At 54.6% G+C, this 17,273-nt stretch overlaps 1 protein-coding gene across 1 annotated transcript; it reads right to left on the reverse strand.

The window, feature by feature from the left end:
• Window positions 1–9,889: 9,889 nt before the first annotated feature.
• On the reverse strand, window positions 9,890–11,248 carry RPS15 (ribosomal protein S15). The gene is made up of 4 exons (XM_006897936.1): window positions 11,241–11,248; window positions 10,774–10,859; window positions 10,098–10,332; window positions 9,890–10,019 (listed from the first exon to the last, which is right to left on the reverse strand). Exons 1-4 carry the CDS (start codon window positions 11,241–11,243, stop codon window positions 9,906–9,908), a joined length of 438 nt encoding a protein of 145 aa, XP_006897998.1. The 5' UTR covers window positions 11,244–11,248; the 3' UTR covers window positions 9,890–9,905.
• Between the last annotated feature and the right edge of the window lie 6,025 nt (window positions 11,249–17,273).

Here is a 17,273-nt window from a genome sequence, read left to right on the forward strand (position 1 = left end):
AGGCACCTCCCCTGAGAGAAAATGCAAGATCAAGGAGCTGAGCTAATCATCTCACTGAGCCCTGAGTGGCTGCATCTGGGGCTGAGAACGTTGCCGTAGGCCACAAAAGTCTTTCTTTTTTGTCCAAACCCTCTCTGTACAGACAGGGGCGCTGAACGCCAAGGAGCCATAGCGACACTCCCAGGCCTACAGCAGGGCTGCCTCTGACCCTCCACCATCTCGGGGAGGCCCGTGGGAGTGGGTGTGTGCGGTCACCAGCTTCATCTTCACAGATGCCCACTTCTCTGGGCCTTGGTTTTCCCTCCGACCACGCCCTGGAGCCACTCCAGCCCCTAAGTCTGTGCTGACAGAGATGCAGAGGGCTGCTGCACTGAGACCCCGGGCACCAGGCGGGTCGCGCCCCCTCCCTGTACCCCAGAAGACGCCGCTCACTGTGGCTCACCCAGCTGGGCTGGCGGAGGTGCGGTGGCCCGGGTCCTCGCCCTCTGCTCAACTCCGCGGGGCCCGCCCCAGCCTTGGGCCGCCGGGGCGGGGGCTCTGAGGCGCTGGCGGCTGGGGCAGCGGGCTTCGGGGCAGACAAAGCCGCGTCCGGGCCCAGCCAAGCGGCGCAGCCGCCTCCCGGCGCTGGACGAAACCACCGCGCGGGGGAGGATGCGGGATGCGGGATGCAGGCGCGGCGGCCAATGGCTGCACGGGAAGACAGGCTGGTGCCATGGCAACAGCCAATGGCGGCCCGGGGCGGGGACCAGTGGCGGCTGCAGGGCGCCGGGCCTCTACGCGGGTTCAGGGGCTGCGTCTGAAGGGGGTGAATCCTCCAGGGAAGGGGGGCACGCCAGAAGCCAGGGCTGTCTCCTTCACCGCATTCCCAGGCTCTTAGAAACCTCTGGACCAGAATTTGAAACATCTAATCTGAGATGTTTCATCAGAGCATGGGGGAGGGGGAGCCCGAGTGGGGCAGAAGCCCAGGCAAGTCGCTCCCTACGCATCCATTTCAGCTTTGGGCACGTGTTTGAAACACGACAGGCCCTGGGGTCCTGGCAGGCGAGGCAAATGGGCGTTTCGCTCCATTCCTCCTTTCCCCTTTTTTTTGGCGTCAGCGACTTCCCTGCTCCTGTCCATCTCTGCCTCTGCTTCTGCCCACATCTCTCCTGGCCTCTACCCCTTCCCATATCCTCAATCTGCCTTCACAGGTAAGGTGGAGAAGGGAGAGGCCTAAGTCACAAGAGTCCCAGTCCCCAGCTGTCCCCGATCCTGATGGGTCCCCCAGAGCCACTTCCAGAGTCTATGCCTGCCTCTTCCCGCAGCCTTTCAGCTGCTGACATTTGAGGCAGGGAGGGTACAGTGTGGTGGGTCAGGGCCCTGCATGTCCTCGCTGGGGTGCAGTCAGCCCCCACCTTTCCCTGGATTTCTCTAAAATAGGAGGGTAAGCCAGCACATCCCTTGCCAGGGCCACATGGGGAGAATGAGGACGTGGGATGCCTCTGAGGCCAAGGACACGAGGGACCACGTGTTTCCTGTTGGGTCTGGAGTCACAGGCTGTGTGATGTCCCCAGGAAGAGTCCAGTATGTCCCTCAGAGAGCCTTCAGAGGTGGACACTATTGTCCTCAGCCCGAGGGGTTAGGGGAAAGGGGTAGGTGAAGGAAAGTTCTTTCTGGGGGGTTGAATGGCTGAATTAAGAAGACGACACTGGGGAGCTCTTGTGGCCTAGTGGCAAGAAGCTGCACTGTAATCTCGAAGACATGCAGTTCGAATCCACCAGATTCTCCACTGGAGAAGGAGTGGTAATCTCCTCCTGTGCCAGTCGGATCCAATTCGACGGTACACAACAAGAAAAAGAAAGAGGGAAAAGAAGACAGCGACACTGGATCTGAGCCTCTTCAGGAGGAATAGCTGGCCAGCCTACCAAGGCAGGCAGGCCACCAAGGCAGGCAGGCCACCAAGGCAGGGGACAGTGGCTGCGGAGACAGGAAGAATACAGAGGAAGCTCAACTGTGAAGTAGAAATGTCCGCTGGGGGACTTATGGAGGACACACTGACCACAGGAGATGGGGATGGGCTAGAAGGCCCAGAGCCCAGGGCTCTGACCCCAGCTCTCTCCACCCCCAATCTACCTCGCATAATGCTTCTCTCTGCCTCAGTGTCCAGTTTTGTTTCCTGGGGACTCAATCAGACCATTCCCATCTCTTCCAGTGAACCCAAGTTCCAGCCTGGACAGTAGGTCTGTGGTCCTCTCTCAGCCAGCGCAAGAGCCGGCAGGAGCTAGGGGGTCCAAAGGACAGTCGTCCTGCACATACAAGGGAACACACACTGCTCATGTTCTCATGAGAGCCCGACTCAGGTCCCACGGGCACCGGACGTCCTGTCATCGCCACGCGGTGTGGCCTGCCTGGGGCGGTAGAGGGTCCTCAGCCAACACGAGCTCCCCTTGACCCCATGCTCCTGGACACATCAAATCCTTGACCCAATAAATCCTGGAGATGAAGGCAGCTGTGGACATCCTCGATTTAATTCTGAGGTGCCTGCCGCAGCCCATTCTTCCACTGCGGCCCTGTGCCCTCGGGCTCACGTCGTGGACACAGCAGAGGTCACTCACAGAGGGATCTGAGACACTGGGGCGGATTGACAAAGATCCCATCATCCCATGGTGCCAACTCGGTGCCAGGGGCTCAGGGCTGGAGCGGGAGCGAGAGAAGGTGATTGGCGCCTGGTCACCGCCCCAAAACAACAGCAGTCCATGAGAGGTGAGAGGGGCTGCTCCCGGCCGGGGCGGTGCCCGAGCGAGCCTCAGTTTCCTGGGGGGGGAGATGGCGGCGCGCGGCCCCATCAGCACCTCGGACAGCGCCCTTGGCCCGAGCTCTGCCCCCAGGGCCTTGCTCCTGTAGTGACCTTGGAATCTGGTCTCAGTTTCCAATACTTCGAGATTCAAAGAGATCCCGGAGCTGGAGGAGCGTTGGGACTCGGCGGGGAAGGATATTATTATTGTCAACAACATAGACAGAAAGGCCTTTATAAGCTCGGGGCGGCAGGGAAATCGAGGCCTACGGCGACGCAGGGTGTGGCCCGGTCACCACGGAGCGGCCTGACTTCCAGGCGCTCCAGGCCCTTGTCCACATCCCCAACGGTGCATGGGTCCGGGGGTGTCCCCTCAGCCGAGGACGCCCCCCGAGCTCGCGCCTGCGCAGCCTGGATGGGGGGGGCCCTGCGGCGTGGGGAGAGACTCCCAACCCCGACTCTGATCAGCCCGATGCAGTTTCCATAGCAACCATCTCCATGGCGGCTGCGCAAGACCCCCGGCCGTCAAGGCATAGTGCGCACCCCTGCGCCTCCACCGCCAGCACCCCCGCCCTGGTCTGCGCCCCGCCTGGCCTGCGCCCGCCACCCGGCCCAGCGACCCCTGCACCGACCCTCCGCCGGCCGGGGCCTGCGCCCTACCTGGTCCCCGAAGAAGGCCGAGTGCAGCAGGCCCAGCAGCCCCAGGAGCCCCATGGAGCCGCCACCGCCCGGCCAGCCGCGCCCCTCCCCTCGGCCGCCTGGGGACCCGGCCGGCGACGCCCCTGCGCCTGCGCGGAGGGAGGGGCGGGAGGGGTGCGCCCCACCCCGGGACCCGTCCCGTCCCCGCTCACCAGCGGGAAGGGGGCTGGAGGCCTCAGGCAAAGGGAAACCGGTGGGGCCTGGGGGTTCTCGCAGGGGTGGGCGCAGAGACCTGCAGGAGTGAGGGGTCTGGGCTGTCAAGGCGAGGAGACCAGAGTGCGAGATGGGGAGATCCCTGAGGCCACACAGAGAGGGAGACGTGGTCTCCGGGGACGGGGGAACCTGCCTGCGGGGGGTGGTAAGGAGCTGAGCTGCAAGCCCATATCGAATCCACCCGCAGCTCCTACAGAGAACGATGGGCAGTCTCCTCTCTCGCGTGATTTCCAGTCTCTGAAAACCTGCCAGAGGGTCAGCTGTGAGTCAGTTCTCAGAAGCACAGAGGTGGGGTCAGGGTCCCGCGAGGAGCGGGGGTTTACAGGAGGTAAAGGATAGAGGAAGGAGATCTGGGGGCTGAGAACCGCTGGGGAGGGGTTCCAAGTAGAATGGGGAGTCCGGAGGGAGAGGGGCGCCAGTCTGTGGCCACAGATGTCCTTGTGGACACTGCCTTGGGCTCTCTAAGGCCCCTCGTGCTGTAGATGCTTATTAAGCACCTACTGTGTGCTGGGCCTAAGGGTTCCAGGGCCATGGGGGGAGACCAAGCACCCAGACGCAGAGCCATGTCGGCTGAGAAGGAGCAAACCGCAGGGGAGGGGGTGCTGGGCAGCACAGGACTTGGCGAACAGCGTGGACAGGGAGGTCGGTCCAGTAGTGGAAGGCAGGACCCTGAGGGCGAGCAGCGAGGCCACTCCACAGGCCAGTGCTCGCGGGCGCCCTCTCCCGGCCGCGGGGAGGACGGGTCTCGGTGTGATGACGGCCCTGGGAACCATGACCTTGGGAGCCTTCAATGGACGAAGGTCCCCAAAGCAGCGGAGCCCAGGTGAGCGTGCACCTGGTGGGGAAGCACAGCGCTACCCCCATTCCCAACACTTCAGTCAGCACTTTTAATCATGTGATTGGTCACGAAGAATCCAAAAAGCTGATGTGAAAATGACTGCCCAGCTCCCCAAGGCCTCAGGAGCCTGTGCTGCAGCCCCTGCCCACCTGTGTTGTCCAGCTTCAGTCTGTTGCTACCTTTCTGCCAGCAGTGAACAGTGTGGCCGTGCAGCAAGACCAGGGGCACCTATGGCCAGCAGCCACTCAGCAGAACATGTCCCTTAATTCTCAACGCCACGGGTTTCATCAGTGCCCAGTCAGCACAAACAACTTTTTTTACAGTACAAGACCAGTTTCTGTATTCCCACTTCAATCACGCCATCGCTGAAGTCTCTCTCCCTCCTGTCTTTAATTCACTGTATCTCACTAGATACAGGGGGCTTAGAAGGAAGGGGTCGTGGTACTAGGGATATTGTAGCTAATGTTAGATGGATCTTAGCTGAAAGCAGAGAATACCAGAGGAATGTCTGTTTCATTGACTGTGCAAAAGCATTTGACTGTGTGGATCATAACAAACTGTGGCTGACTCTGAGAAGAATGGGAATCCCAGAACACTTGATCATTCTAATGCGAAACCTATACTTGGACCAAGAGGCAGTCGTCAGAACAGAGCAAGGGAACACTGCATGGTTCAAAATTGGGAAGGGCGTACGCCAGGGATGTGTCCTGTCTCCATACCTTTTCAACCTATATGCAGAACAGATTATCCGGGAGGCTGGGCTCTATGAGGAGAAATGTGGGGTCAAGATTGGTGGACGATTTATCAACAATCTACGTTATGCAGATGACACAACCCTGCTTGCTGAAACTGAAGAGGACCTGAAGCAGCCTACAATATGGATTGAGACTCAATGTCAAGAAGACAAAGATTCTCACCACTGGACCAGTTGGCAGCATCAGGATGGATGGTGAAGAGATTGAGATTGTTCACAGCTTTAGTTTGCTTGGCTCCACAGTCAACACCCTCGGCACCAGCAGCCAGGAAATTAAAAGGCGCATTGCCATGGGAAAGTCTGCTGTTAGGGACCTCTCCAAAGTACTGAAGAGCAATGGTGTCTCTCTGGAGACTAAGGTGCATCTGATACAGGCCATGGTCTTCACAATCACTTGTTATGCATCAGAGAGTTGGACAATGACCAAGGAGGATAGGAGAATTGATGCCTTTGAGCTGTGGTGCTGGAGAAGAGTATTGAGAATACCATGGACTGCTAGGAAAACAGATTTGTCCTGGAAAGGGTTAAACCGGGTGGCTCCTTGGAGGCAAGGATTCTGAGACTCCGTCTAACATACTTTGGACATGTTGTGAGGAGAGACCGGTCCTTGGAGAAGGACATCATCCTTGGGAGGGTGGAGGGACAGCGCAGGAGGGGAAGGCCCTCTATGAGGTGGATTGATTCAGTGACTGGGATAATCGGGATGGGAGTGTCAGAGACAGTGCGATTGGCACAGGACAGAGCGGAGTTTAGGGCTGTTGTACATAGGGTCGCTATGAGTCACAAGCGACTTGACGGCACATAACAACAACAACAATCTCACTAGATCTCAAGGAGCCGCTCTGGTTGCCAATCCAAAGGCACATAGTTTGAATTGACAAGCTGCTCTACATGGGAAAAGATGGGCAATCTCATCCTGTGGTTTACGATGTCCAAAAACACACTGGAAGATTAAACTTTAACCTTTTAACCTTTAAAGGTTGAAATATTCAGCAATATTCTATCATGTGCTTTTTTTTTAAATCCACTGGAGTCAGGTGTGAGGTGGCTCCGACTTCATGGTTATGTGCCATCGAGTCGCAATGCCCTGAACCCTGCTCTGTTCTGTACCAACCTCACTGTCATGACACACCCACCCCCATTACCCCAATCACTGAATCAATCAATCCAACTCATTGAGGGTCTTCCTCTCCTGCACAGTCTCTCCCAAACAAGATGTCCCTCTCCAAGGACTGGTCCCTCCTTGCAACATGCCCAAAGTACATCAGACAAAGGTTCACAATCCTTGCCTACAAGGAGCAGCTTGGTTTCACCCTCTCCAGGACAAACCTGTTTGTTCTCCTATCCGTCCATAGTATATTCTTCAGCACCACAGTTCAGAGCCATCAATTCTCTATCATCCCTAGTCACCGTCCAGCTCACATATCACACAGTTGCAGACGATGGCCCAGATCAGGCTCACCTTAGTCTCCAGCCTGACATTGTTGCTCTTCAGTAATTTGGACAGCTGATTTTCCCAATGCAATGATTTCCTGGCTGTTGGTACCAAGAGCCAGTCTTGACTCTTGGTCACAGTTGACTGTGGAGCCAAGCAAACTGAAATTGTTAACGATCTCAATCTCTTCACCATCCATAATGGCATGCCAATCAGCCCAGTGGTGAGAGTCTTTTTCTTGATGTTGAGTGAGCTTCAATCCATATTGAAGACTGCAGTCCTTGACCTTCTGCAGCAAGCACCGGTTAGTACATCTCTGTGTTGGGACCACATTCCTGGACATCGAGCGTTAACTCTCAGCGACCCTATGATCAGAACCAACCCTGTGCCATGGTCATCACCTGACACTCCAGGCCACTGCTGCTGTCACTGTCAACCCAGCGCTCCTTTGCTGACCCTCGTTTCCAAGCATGAAGTCAGTCTCTGAATGGCCTCTCCTAGGAAAACATCCATTGAGAGGAAGCTTCGCTTCCAAGCACTCTGGCTGCACCTTCTCCAAGACTTATGTTCATTCTTTGGAGATATTCAGTGCTCTCCTCCACCAACCACCTTCATCCTTATCAGTGTGGCATGAAGTTGTGTGACTCAAAGATTGGTTGGTTAGATTCTTCCTAGAGAGCCCAGCCTCACAGTTCCTAACAGCAACATTGCAGGTGGTACAATGCCACAAACAATGGGCTAGGAGCCTGCAGGCTGAGGCTGTGGGTGGGATACTGCCCAACAGCTCATGTGACTTGATGTCCCCAGTGAAAATGAGCTGGACACAAGCTCCAGCACATGAGATCTCAGAGCTATAAACCACAACCTGTGGGGAACCAAACAGCAAATTTAGTATTAATAAACAAAATGCTGTATCAGGCTTTGTTGTTATGTGCCATCAAGTCCCTTGAGACTCATAGTGACCCTGTGTACAAGAGCGCTAAACGCCGTTCTCTCCTGTGCAAACCTCACCGTCTCAAACACTCATTCCCACCACTCCACTCACAGAATTGATCCATCTCATTGAGTCTTCCTCTCCTGCGCCGTCCCTCCACTCTGCCAAACATGATGTCCCTCTCCAAGGACCAGTCCCTCCTTACAACATGCCCAAAGTATGTCAGACGAAGTTTCAGAACCCTTGACTCCAGGGAACATTCTGGCTTCCACCTCTCCAGGACAAACGTGTTCGTTCTCCTAACAGTCCATGGTATATTCAACACTCTTCTCCAGCACCACAGCTATTCACTGTCCAACTCTCTGATGCAAAACCTATAGCCTGGATCAGGCGCACCTTAGTCTCTAGCCTGACATAGTTGCTCTTCAGTACTCTTTTGAGAGGTCCCTCACAGCTGACTTTTTCATTGAAAACATCTATTTCCTGGCTGCTGTTAGCAAGAATGCTGACTGTGGAGCCAAGCAAACTAGAATGGTTAACTATCTCAAACTCTTCATCATCCATACTGATGCTGCAAATAGGCCCAGTGGGTGGAATCTGTTTTCTTGATCAGGCTGAGGGAGGCTTTTTTTTTTTTTTAATTTTTATTATTTGTGTGTGTACCGTCAAATCAGATCTGACTGGTACAGGAGGAAATTGTCCCTCCTTCCCTGGCAGAGCATCTGGTGGATTTGAACCGTGCGCCTCTGGGATTGTAGTTGCAGGTCCTTGCCACTAGGCCACCAGAACTCCCCTAGAGGGAGGCTTAATAGGAGCTAGACTTCACCCTGTAGCATTAAGGTAGTCCCTAAAAGTCAACATAGTGGTTAGTTTGTATTTAAGGAATTCCACCTGCCTAAGATAGGCATAAGGTAAATAATACAAAGGAAACTGGCCCTATCTGCAAGACTTCCCCATGATCCCTTGTTTGATTTTCCTTTACTACCCCATACAGGGAATGTCTTTACTCTCTTACCTCATTCTTGGTAGTCTGTCTCAACAATTATAAAAAAAAATACTCTCCGTCTGCAACCACCACCTTCAGAGCAAAGGTGGTCACTTGTGTCACACTTTACAGTGGTAGAGTCTTCAAAATGTCTCATCCTAATCCTAGTTCCCAAGACTGAAGTTTACAATTATAAATGGGGAGCTCGGGCTCACAGACTTCTGGAATCACACACATCCAGGTCAGCCTCAGTCCTGCCGAGAACGGCTCACCTGTCACCTAAACTGCTAATGGAAGGCTCTCCTCTCAGCAGCCACGCCTGACAGGGCTGCCCTGAGTGTTCCTGGGCTGCTCAGGCCCTCCTGGCCATGCTTCCTGTTACCCACTTCCCAGAGAACACAGGGAGCCCACCACTGCCACGTATCAGGCTGAGTTTAAGCTCACGGAGCCCACCACATGCACCACGTTGACCAGCCCATTAAAACATTCAGCTGTCGTGAGGTCTTTGGTCTGATTCAAGTTTGAGACTCAGATCAGAGCCCAACGTTGGACCATTCTGTCCGAAGTGGCGTAGTGAGCTGCCAGCGTTCGGGCAGTGCCCAGCTCCCCCGCCTGCCACACACTTGTTCATCGGTGTGACCAGCCTGAGTGCCCCCCGCCCCTGTTCAGTGAGGAGTCTGCAGCTTTGAGGTTCCCAAGTGAACTTTCCAACAGGAAACTCCACCCACTTCACCAACTGTGTCACGTGTCCAAAATTCTATTCCTTTAGCCCCTAACCAAGAGAAAACTGCCCACATCAAGACTGACCTCCGTCTGTTGTTGGGGACATGGAGTGGGCCCTCTGGGAGCTGCCCTCTCGCCCCAGGGGCCATGTGCACCGTTCTGGGACATCCATCTGGCTGAGGGGCGTGCTCCTCAGTCTGAGGTATCACACGCGACTGCTCGCTGGTCCAGCCTTGCCTAGCCAGGCAGGGCCTCTCCCCTCCATCGGGTGCCTGTTCTGAGCACCACGTGTATCCTTTCATCTTGGGGAAAAACAGCTGCAGAACTTACAGGAGCCTAATCCTATGGTGAACTGCGAGACTCCCTCTCACTGAACAGACTCTGTGGAGGGGCGAGGGTCAAGCGGGCAGCAGTGTGCCTGAGCCGAGCACGACCGGCAGCTTCTCGGGTGGACCCTGATCCCACACCCCCACCACCTGCAGCTCTGCTCCCGCCCGAGTCCTCAGAGAGCCGACACAGGTGGTTTGTCCACGACCTTTATTGTCACAGGGCTACTTGAGCGGGATGAAGCGGGAGGAGTGGGTGGCGCCGATGCCAGGCCGGCCGTGCTTGACGGGCTTGTAGGTGATGGAGAATTCACCCAGGTAGTGTCCGATCATCTCGGGCTGCAGAAGGGAAGAGAGCATGAGGGGCTGTCGGGGGACAGGGCGGGGCGGGCCAGCCGACACCGACGCCCCACTCACCTTGATCTCCACCTGGTTGAAGGTCTTGCCGTTGTACACGCCCACCATGCTGCCCACCATCTCGGGCAGGATGATCATGTCCCGCAGGTGCGTCTTCACCACCTCAGGCTTCTCCATCGGGGGCGCCTCCTTCTTGGCCTTGCGAAGCCGCTTCAGCAGCGAGTGCTGCTTTCTGCGCAGACCCCGGTTCAGCCGCCGCCGCTGCCGAGCGCTGTACAGCTGCATCAGCTGCTCGCTGGAGGGGGACAGGCGGGCAGGCGTGAGCAGGACGTGGCAGCCCCTCCAACACCCGCCCCAACGCCGCCCACACTGTCAGGGACCGCGCTGCTCGGCCCGCGGGCAGCACGAGGCGTCCAGCAGCCTGTCTGCGCTCCGGACACGCAGCTCGAGCCCGTCCCCACGCGCCTCTGAACGGCTGCCAAGATCAGAAAGGTCTTGGAAGAAAAGCCCGGGAACAAGGTCGTGGCAGCGCCTACTCGTCCCCTCTCCGATCCCGTGTTCCCAGGGGTCCGCTACCGACCTCAGGGACGCCCCGCAAAACCCAGTGCCGGCTGTCACCCGGGAGCCCGGACCCCGATCACTCGCAGCCCCGACCCCGCCCCGGGAGCCCGGACCCCGGCCGCAGTCACCAGCCCCGACCCCGCCCCGGGACCCCGGCCGCCCCCAGACCACTCACTAGGACATGTCCAGCAGCTGGTCTAGATCCACGCCGCGGTAGGTGAACTTGCGGAAGGTCCGCTTCTTTTTCTGCTCCACTTCCGCCTGCGCGGATCAGGGACACAGTGTCACCAGGAGACCCACGTCCTGCGGCCGCCGCCACTAAGGCGCGGGCAGCCGGGTCCCAGGACCCGAGGGTCCTCCGGGGACCGCGAGCCACCGGCGTGCGGGAGGACACTCGACGGCGACCGAGCAGCTAGGGCGCCCGCGCGGCTACCGGAGCCCGGCGGGGCCGGCCGAGCCCCCGAGCCGCCCGCCCTCGGCCGTGCTCGCACCCACCATGCCCGCCCTGCGCCCCGTATCGGGCTCCCCGGAGGCCTAGAGGAGGCCGTCATGGCCACAGAGACGAACTCTGGCCTCACTGCGCGGCCCCGGCGGGGATGGAGCCGGATGGGCCGCGCACAGACGCAAGGTCGCAACACTCACCATCTTGTCGGAGTCTAGGGAAAGGGCGCTTCTGGCCGCGGCTGCGCAGTTATCGCGAGCTCGCCCGGCGTGCCCCGCCCCCGGCCATGCGCGCACGCCCACTTCCGCTTTGTCCGCTAGGATCGTCGCCCTCTGCTGCTCGGAGGCTGCAGCACATGCTGAGGGTCTTGTCGGGGGGTGGGGGGTGGGGAGGTGCTTTTCCTTGCAGGTACATTCCCCGAGCTGGGCCGGCCTCCTAAGGTTAGCAGAGCTGCTACCTCGACCAGGGAACCTGGAGCAAGTCACCACATTGTCTGATTTGTGCTCTGTAATGCACATAATGGGGGTGGTGGTGGTGGTTATGTGCCGTCGAGTCTCTTGCGACTCACAGTGACCCTATGTACAACATAATGGTACCCATTGCTATATATTTATAGGGTACTCCCCATAAATAAAAATTGCGAAGGGTATACATCAGGAACGTGTCCTGTCTCCATACCTTTTTATCAAAAAAATTATTAATTTCAATGAAATTTTACAGAGACTTTGGATTTCCATTCATTCATTGTTGCACTTTTCTCCCCTACCAGCCCTCCCTCCCAGTACACTCCCCTCTTGGAAAAGTGAAAGAAAAATTCTTTCATTGTTTTATAATCCCTGCCCCCAGGTCCACTATGCAGTCTTCGCTCTGGACTCCTGTCATGACAAAAATACCTAATCACATATCCCTTTCTTTTTTTTTTTTTTTATGGTGAGAAAAATTTATTACATTTAGAATTAGCCCGCTGGACTCAGTTTAGATGATCCCAATTTTGTTGGCAACATCCTCACATATCCCTTTCAAACAGTTTTCTCCCGCATCTTTCAATGCAGTATACATTACTGAACCCATCTTTCTCAGTCTCCCCACAACCCCGAGGTCAGTCCTGTGTTACAACAGTGGCACCATGCAGTATTTGTCCTTTTGTAACTGACATACTTCACTCAGCATAATGTCCTCCAGGGTCACCCATGTTGAATAATGTTGCATGAGTTCCTTGTTTTTCAATGCAGTGTAGTATTCCGTTGTGTGAATATACCACAGCTTCTCTATCCATTCGTTTGTTGATGGGCACTTGGGTTGTTTCCAACTCCTTGCTATTGTGAACAAAGCCGTGATAAACATGGCTGTGCATATGTCTCCATACCGGGAGGCTGGGCTCTATGAGAAGTGTGGTGTCAGGATAGGTGGAAGATCCATCAACAATCTGTTATTATGCAGATGACACAACCCTGCTCGCTAAAACTGAGGAGGACCTGAAGTGCTTGCTGCAGAGGGTCAAGGACTGCAGTCTTCAATATGGATTGAGTCTCAATATCAAGAAGACAAGATTCCCACCACTGGGCCGATTGGCAGTATCAGGGTGGATGATGAAGAGATCAAGATTGTTAACAGCTTTACTTTGCTTGGCTCCACAGTCATCACTCTTGGCACCAGCAACCAGGAAATTAAAAGACGTATTACGACGGGAAAGACTGCTATTAGGGACCTCTCAAAAATACTGAAGAGCAATGGTGTCACTCTGGAGACTAGAGTGGGTGCTCCTGATACAGGTCATGGTCTTTGCAATCACTTATGCATCAGAGAGTTGACTAGGGAGGATGGAGAATTGATGCCTTTGAGCTATGGGGCTGGAGAAGAGTATTGAATGTACCATGGACTGCTAAGAAAACAAACATGTTTGTCTTGGAGAGGGTTAAACCAGGCTGCTCCTTGGAGGCAAGAATTCTGAGGCTTCGTCTGACATACTTTGGACCTGTTGCAAGGAGGGACCAGTCCTTGGAGAAGGACATCACAAGCTTGGTAGGATGGTGGGACAGCACAGGAGGGGAAGGCCCTCTATGAGGTGGATTGATTCAGTGACTAGGGTAATCGGGGTGGGGGTCTCAGAGACAGTGAGATTGACACAGGACAGAGCAGGGTTTAGGGCTGTTGTACATAAGGTCACTATGAGTCTCAAGCGACTCAACGACACATAACAACAACAGCAACACTCCTCATTTGGAAATTTGGGGTGTGCAAACAAAATGTGGCACTTTTCAGCAAGGTCCAATTAGCATGGATGGGGCAGACACTGTGTCCATGGACACATAGCAAAGATGGTAATTTCAGAAGGGGCGGTATAGCTTCATCCAGGCGTTTTAGGGGTGAGGAGATTGGGGACCGGCTTCCCGGATACGCAAAACTCAAAAGCCAGCTATGTGGCCACTGACTCATAGTGACCCACTGCATGTCACAGCACATTTGCTCCACAGCGGTTTCAGGGGCCCAAGTCCCTCTGTTCCTTCAATTCGGAACCACCCTCCAATGGGTTTTCAGAAACTGTCAACTCCACGGGAGGCGATTTCCCATCCCTCTCCCATGGAGCAACTGGTGGATTTGAACTGCGTGCCTTTAGGACTGCAGCACAACTTCTTATCACTAGGTCACCAGAGCTCCCTGTCATTGAGCGGCCTGCGACCCTATGTTTAGCAGCTCTGAAGCCTGCCTTGTCCTGAGCCAGTCTCACTGACTCCAACACACCATCTCATCCGGGGGTCTTCCTCTTCTGTGCTATCTCTCCACCTTTCTAAGCATGATGTCCTTCTCCAAGGACCAGTCCTCCCTGGCCACGTGCCCAAAGTATGGAAGACAGAGCTTCAAAATCCTAAACTCCAAGGAGAAAGATGGTTTCGCCCTCTCCAAGACAGACCAATTTGTTTTCTTGGCAGTCCATGGTATGTTGAAGACTCTTCTCCAGCACCACAGCTTGAAGGCATTGATTCTTCTGTCATCCTTAGTCAATGTCCAGCCTTCTCATGAACAACAAGTAATTCCAAAGACCACGACCTGGAACAGACACGCCTGAGACCCTAGACAGACATTGTTGTTTTTCACCACTCTGGAAAGATCCCTAACAGCCAATTTCCCCGGTGCAGTTCATCTTTTGATTTCCTGACTGCTGGTGCCAAGAGTGTTGATAGTGGAACTGAGCAAGGTAAAAATTGTTAACAACCTCAAACGCTTCTCCATCAATCATGGTGCTGCCAGTTGGCCCAGTGGTGAGAATGTCTTTTTTTTTTTAATTTAGTTTGTTTATTTTTCATTTCCATGAGCATCTACAGAGATTTTGGAATTCCATTCATTCATTCATTGTTGCACCCTTCTCCCCGCACAAACCCCCCCCGTTTGCTCCTCTCCCTGAAAAGCAAAAGAAAAACTCCTTCATTGCTACACAATCCCCCTGCACCTCCCCAAACCCCACCCCCTACCACAAATATAATCCACTCTGCAACCCTCGTTGCGTACTCCTACGATAAAAATAATGCCCTAAAATATAATACTTTTAGACTATTCTCTCCCCGAGAATGTCTTTTTACGTTCATCTTCAATCCATATTGAAGACTATAGTCCTTGACCTTTTTTTTAAGTCCTGGACCTTCTATAGCAAGTGCTTCAGGTCTTACTGTTTCATCAAACAAGGTTTATGTCATCTGCTCTACCTCCAATCCTGATGCCACATTCCTCCACATAACATCCAGCCTCCCAGATGTTCTGTTCTGCATACAAATTGAAGATATGGAGATAGGAGGCATCCTTATGTACTCCTTTCCTGATTTTGAACCATGCGGTGTTTCCTTGCTCTGTTCTGAGGACTGCTTCCTAGTCCTAGTATGTCGTTGTTGATTGCCTTCGAGTTGAGCACGACTCATAGCGACTCTATGAACAAAAGGCTTGAAGTCCCTCTACAACTATCAACATCCATCAAAGGTCCAAGTATAGGTTTCACATAGGCACAATCCAGAGTTCTAGGATTCCCATTTTTCTCAAGGTTAGCCACAATTTGCCTTTGCATAGTAAATGAGACACAGATAGACATTCCTCTGGTACTTTCTGTCCAGATCCATCTGACATTGGCAATACTATCTCCATGGCCTCTTCTAAAAACCTTTGTGGCTCACTGCCAAGTGTTTGCCTCCTCCAGAGTTCACGATAAACTTGAAGCAATAGGCCATGAAAAGTCAGATAGAGAGATGGGCAATCTCCTCCTGTGTGACTTAAGGCTGCTGAAAAACTGGCAGGAGGGTCACCTACGCGTTGGTTCTGACTTGATGGCAATGAGCTAGTTTTCAGTTAAATGTGAATGGGAGGAGACGCCAGAGGTGCTGTGGCTCTGGACCAATCAGAACCCACTCCTGACTCACCTCTCACAGGGCTTCTCGGAGTCTGTGACTGTGGAGTCATAGGGGACAGAGAGAGAGCTGCGTGGATTCAAACTGGTAATCTTTCGATTAGAAACCCCCACCAAGGCTCCCTAAATTATAGTAAGAAGTGTTAAGTGAAAACCAGAATCCACTCTCGTCAATTCCAACTCTCGGTGACGCTGTATGTGACGGAAAAAGGGGTGCCTTTGAACTGTGATGTTGGAGAAGAGCACTGAACACCTCATGGCCTGTCCAAGGGCAGGTATGTCCTGGGGCAAGTGCAGTGAGCACTCCTGGGAAGCCAGGATGGCCAGCCTTCGTCTCACACATCTGGGCATGGTGCTGGGAGGAGCTGTTCCTTGGAGAGGGACCTCATGCTCGGGAAGGTGGACAGTGAGAGAGATCCTCAACCAGGTGGATGGACACCTGACTACAACAAAGGGCTCGCGTATGTCAGAACGTGAGGATGGCAGGGGACAGGACAGGGTCAGCTCTGTTGCTCACAGGCCCCTGCAAGTCTGCGTGACCATCCAGGACTTCCTCGCAGGGAATCAAGTCTGAGAATCTTCTTGTCCCTCTGAGCTGCTGGTGGCGTTCCCACTGCTGAATTTGGGGGCTCAGCTGGCCACCTGAACCTCTGCCAGAGCTCTCGAGAGCAAGAGTACCAAAGAGGCCTCGTGGTGTCCTTCGTAACCTACGGGGTGGGGGCTGTCTCCTATCAGTCTGGGGCCTCGGCACACCGCAGAGGGTTTTATGCAGTGGTAAGCTATTACCAATCCAGCAGTCATAGCTGATTCAAGAGAAGGCAACCCTTCCAAGAATCAAGTCTAGACACGAAGTGGACCTCAAGGCCTGCAGCCTGCCCACTGGACACCAGGGTAAGGCTCCCCAGTACTCTGCTGAGGCCAGCCTGGTTTCTGGTCACACCCTGTTTCCTCATACCTGCCCCTACTCCCTGATGATCTAATAACTGCAATTCTCAGGCATGGGGTCAAGCTCAGGAGTTGGGATCACAGAGGTTTGTGGGCTGGCGAACCCGCTGAGGGGTCTGGCTGTCCAGCTGGGTGACTCAGCACACATCTGTTCACTCACCTGCCAGGCCTTAGCCTCGCCTTTCCCCCCACCCCCAACCCGGTCCTAAACCAGGGCCCAGGTGGCCTGTGAGGGTGATACTGGGCCCTGGGCAGCCCCAGGGGCCAGGCCCTCAGCCCTTCTGGACCACCCAGGTGCTGCATGCCACCCCACCAAACAACCCCAAGGCTTCCCATGGGCTCTTCAGCTCAGAGCCCGAATGATTCCCATGTCCAGTGGAAAGGTGGTGTCCTCAGCTGGGACAGCCTGACACTGGACACTCAGGGATCTAGGCCTCGCTCCCAAAGTTCCTCAGCTCAGCCCCAGAAAAGAACAGACACACGAAGGTTCTAATCCAAATGCACTTCTCTTTATTCAAACTAGGGTCAGACTGGTCAGCGGGAAACACACTGAGACCCCGCGCCAAGGTCAGCTTCTGAGGAGGCCACACGCCATCAGGGTCCAGACGGGCTGGCAGGACACACGGCCAGTGACCCATCAAACTGCAGGTCACCCAGCAGACACCACCAGTCAGTCAGTCAATAAAAGGAATAAACAAAAACAAAACGCTCAGTAGATTTCTTTAGGTTCCCAGAGTTCCTGGACCACTGAGTCCCACACCCCGAGGGGTAAGGCTGGGACAGCACCCTCGCGGCCACCAGTGCTGACGAGACCCTGCTTTAAATTAAAAAATAAGCCAGGATACAGCGTAGAAAATTTCTCTTAAAAATCTCACAATTTGTAAATGTATAGTTTTTT

This window comes from Elephantulus edwardii, unplaced genomic scaffold (assembly GCF_000299155.1).
Source record: "Elephantulus edwardii isolate Elephantulus edwardi_28Jun2011 unplaced genomic scaffold, EleEdw1.0 scaffold00217, whole genome shotgun sequence".
NCBI lineage: Eukaryota > Metazoa > Chordata > Mammalia > Macroscelidea > Macroscelididae > Elephantulus > Elephantulus edwardii.

What these genes read in the sequence shown, in the direction of transcription:
- RPS15 (XM_006897936.1), bottom strand. An exon ending in CAGCTGCTGGACATGTCCTA is followed by an intron (nt 10,333 to 10,773) that starts GTGAGTGGTCTG and finishes GTCCCCCTCCAG; the next exon opens with CGAGCAGCTGATGCAGCTGT. An exon ending in TCAACCAGGTGGAGATCAAG is followed by an intron (nt 10,020 to 10,097) that starts GTGAGTGGGGCG and finishes TCCCTTCTGCAG; the next exon opens with CCCGAGATGATCGGACACTA.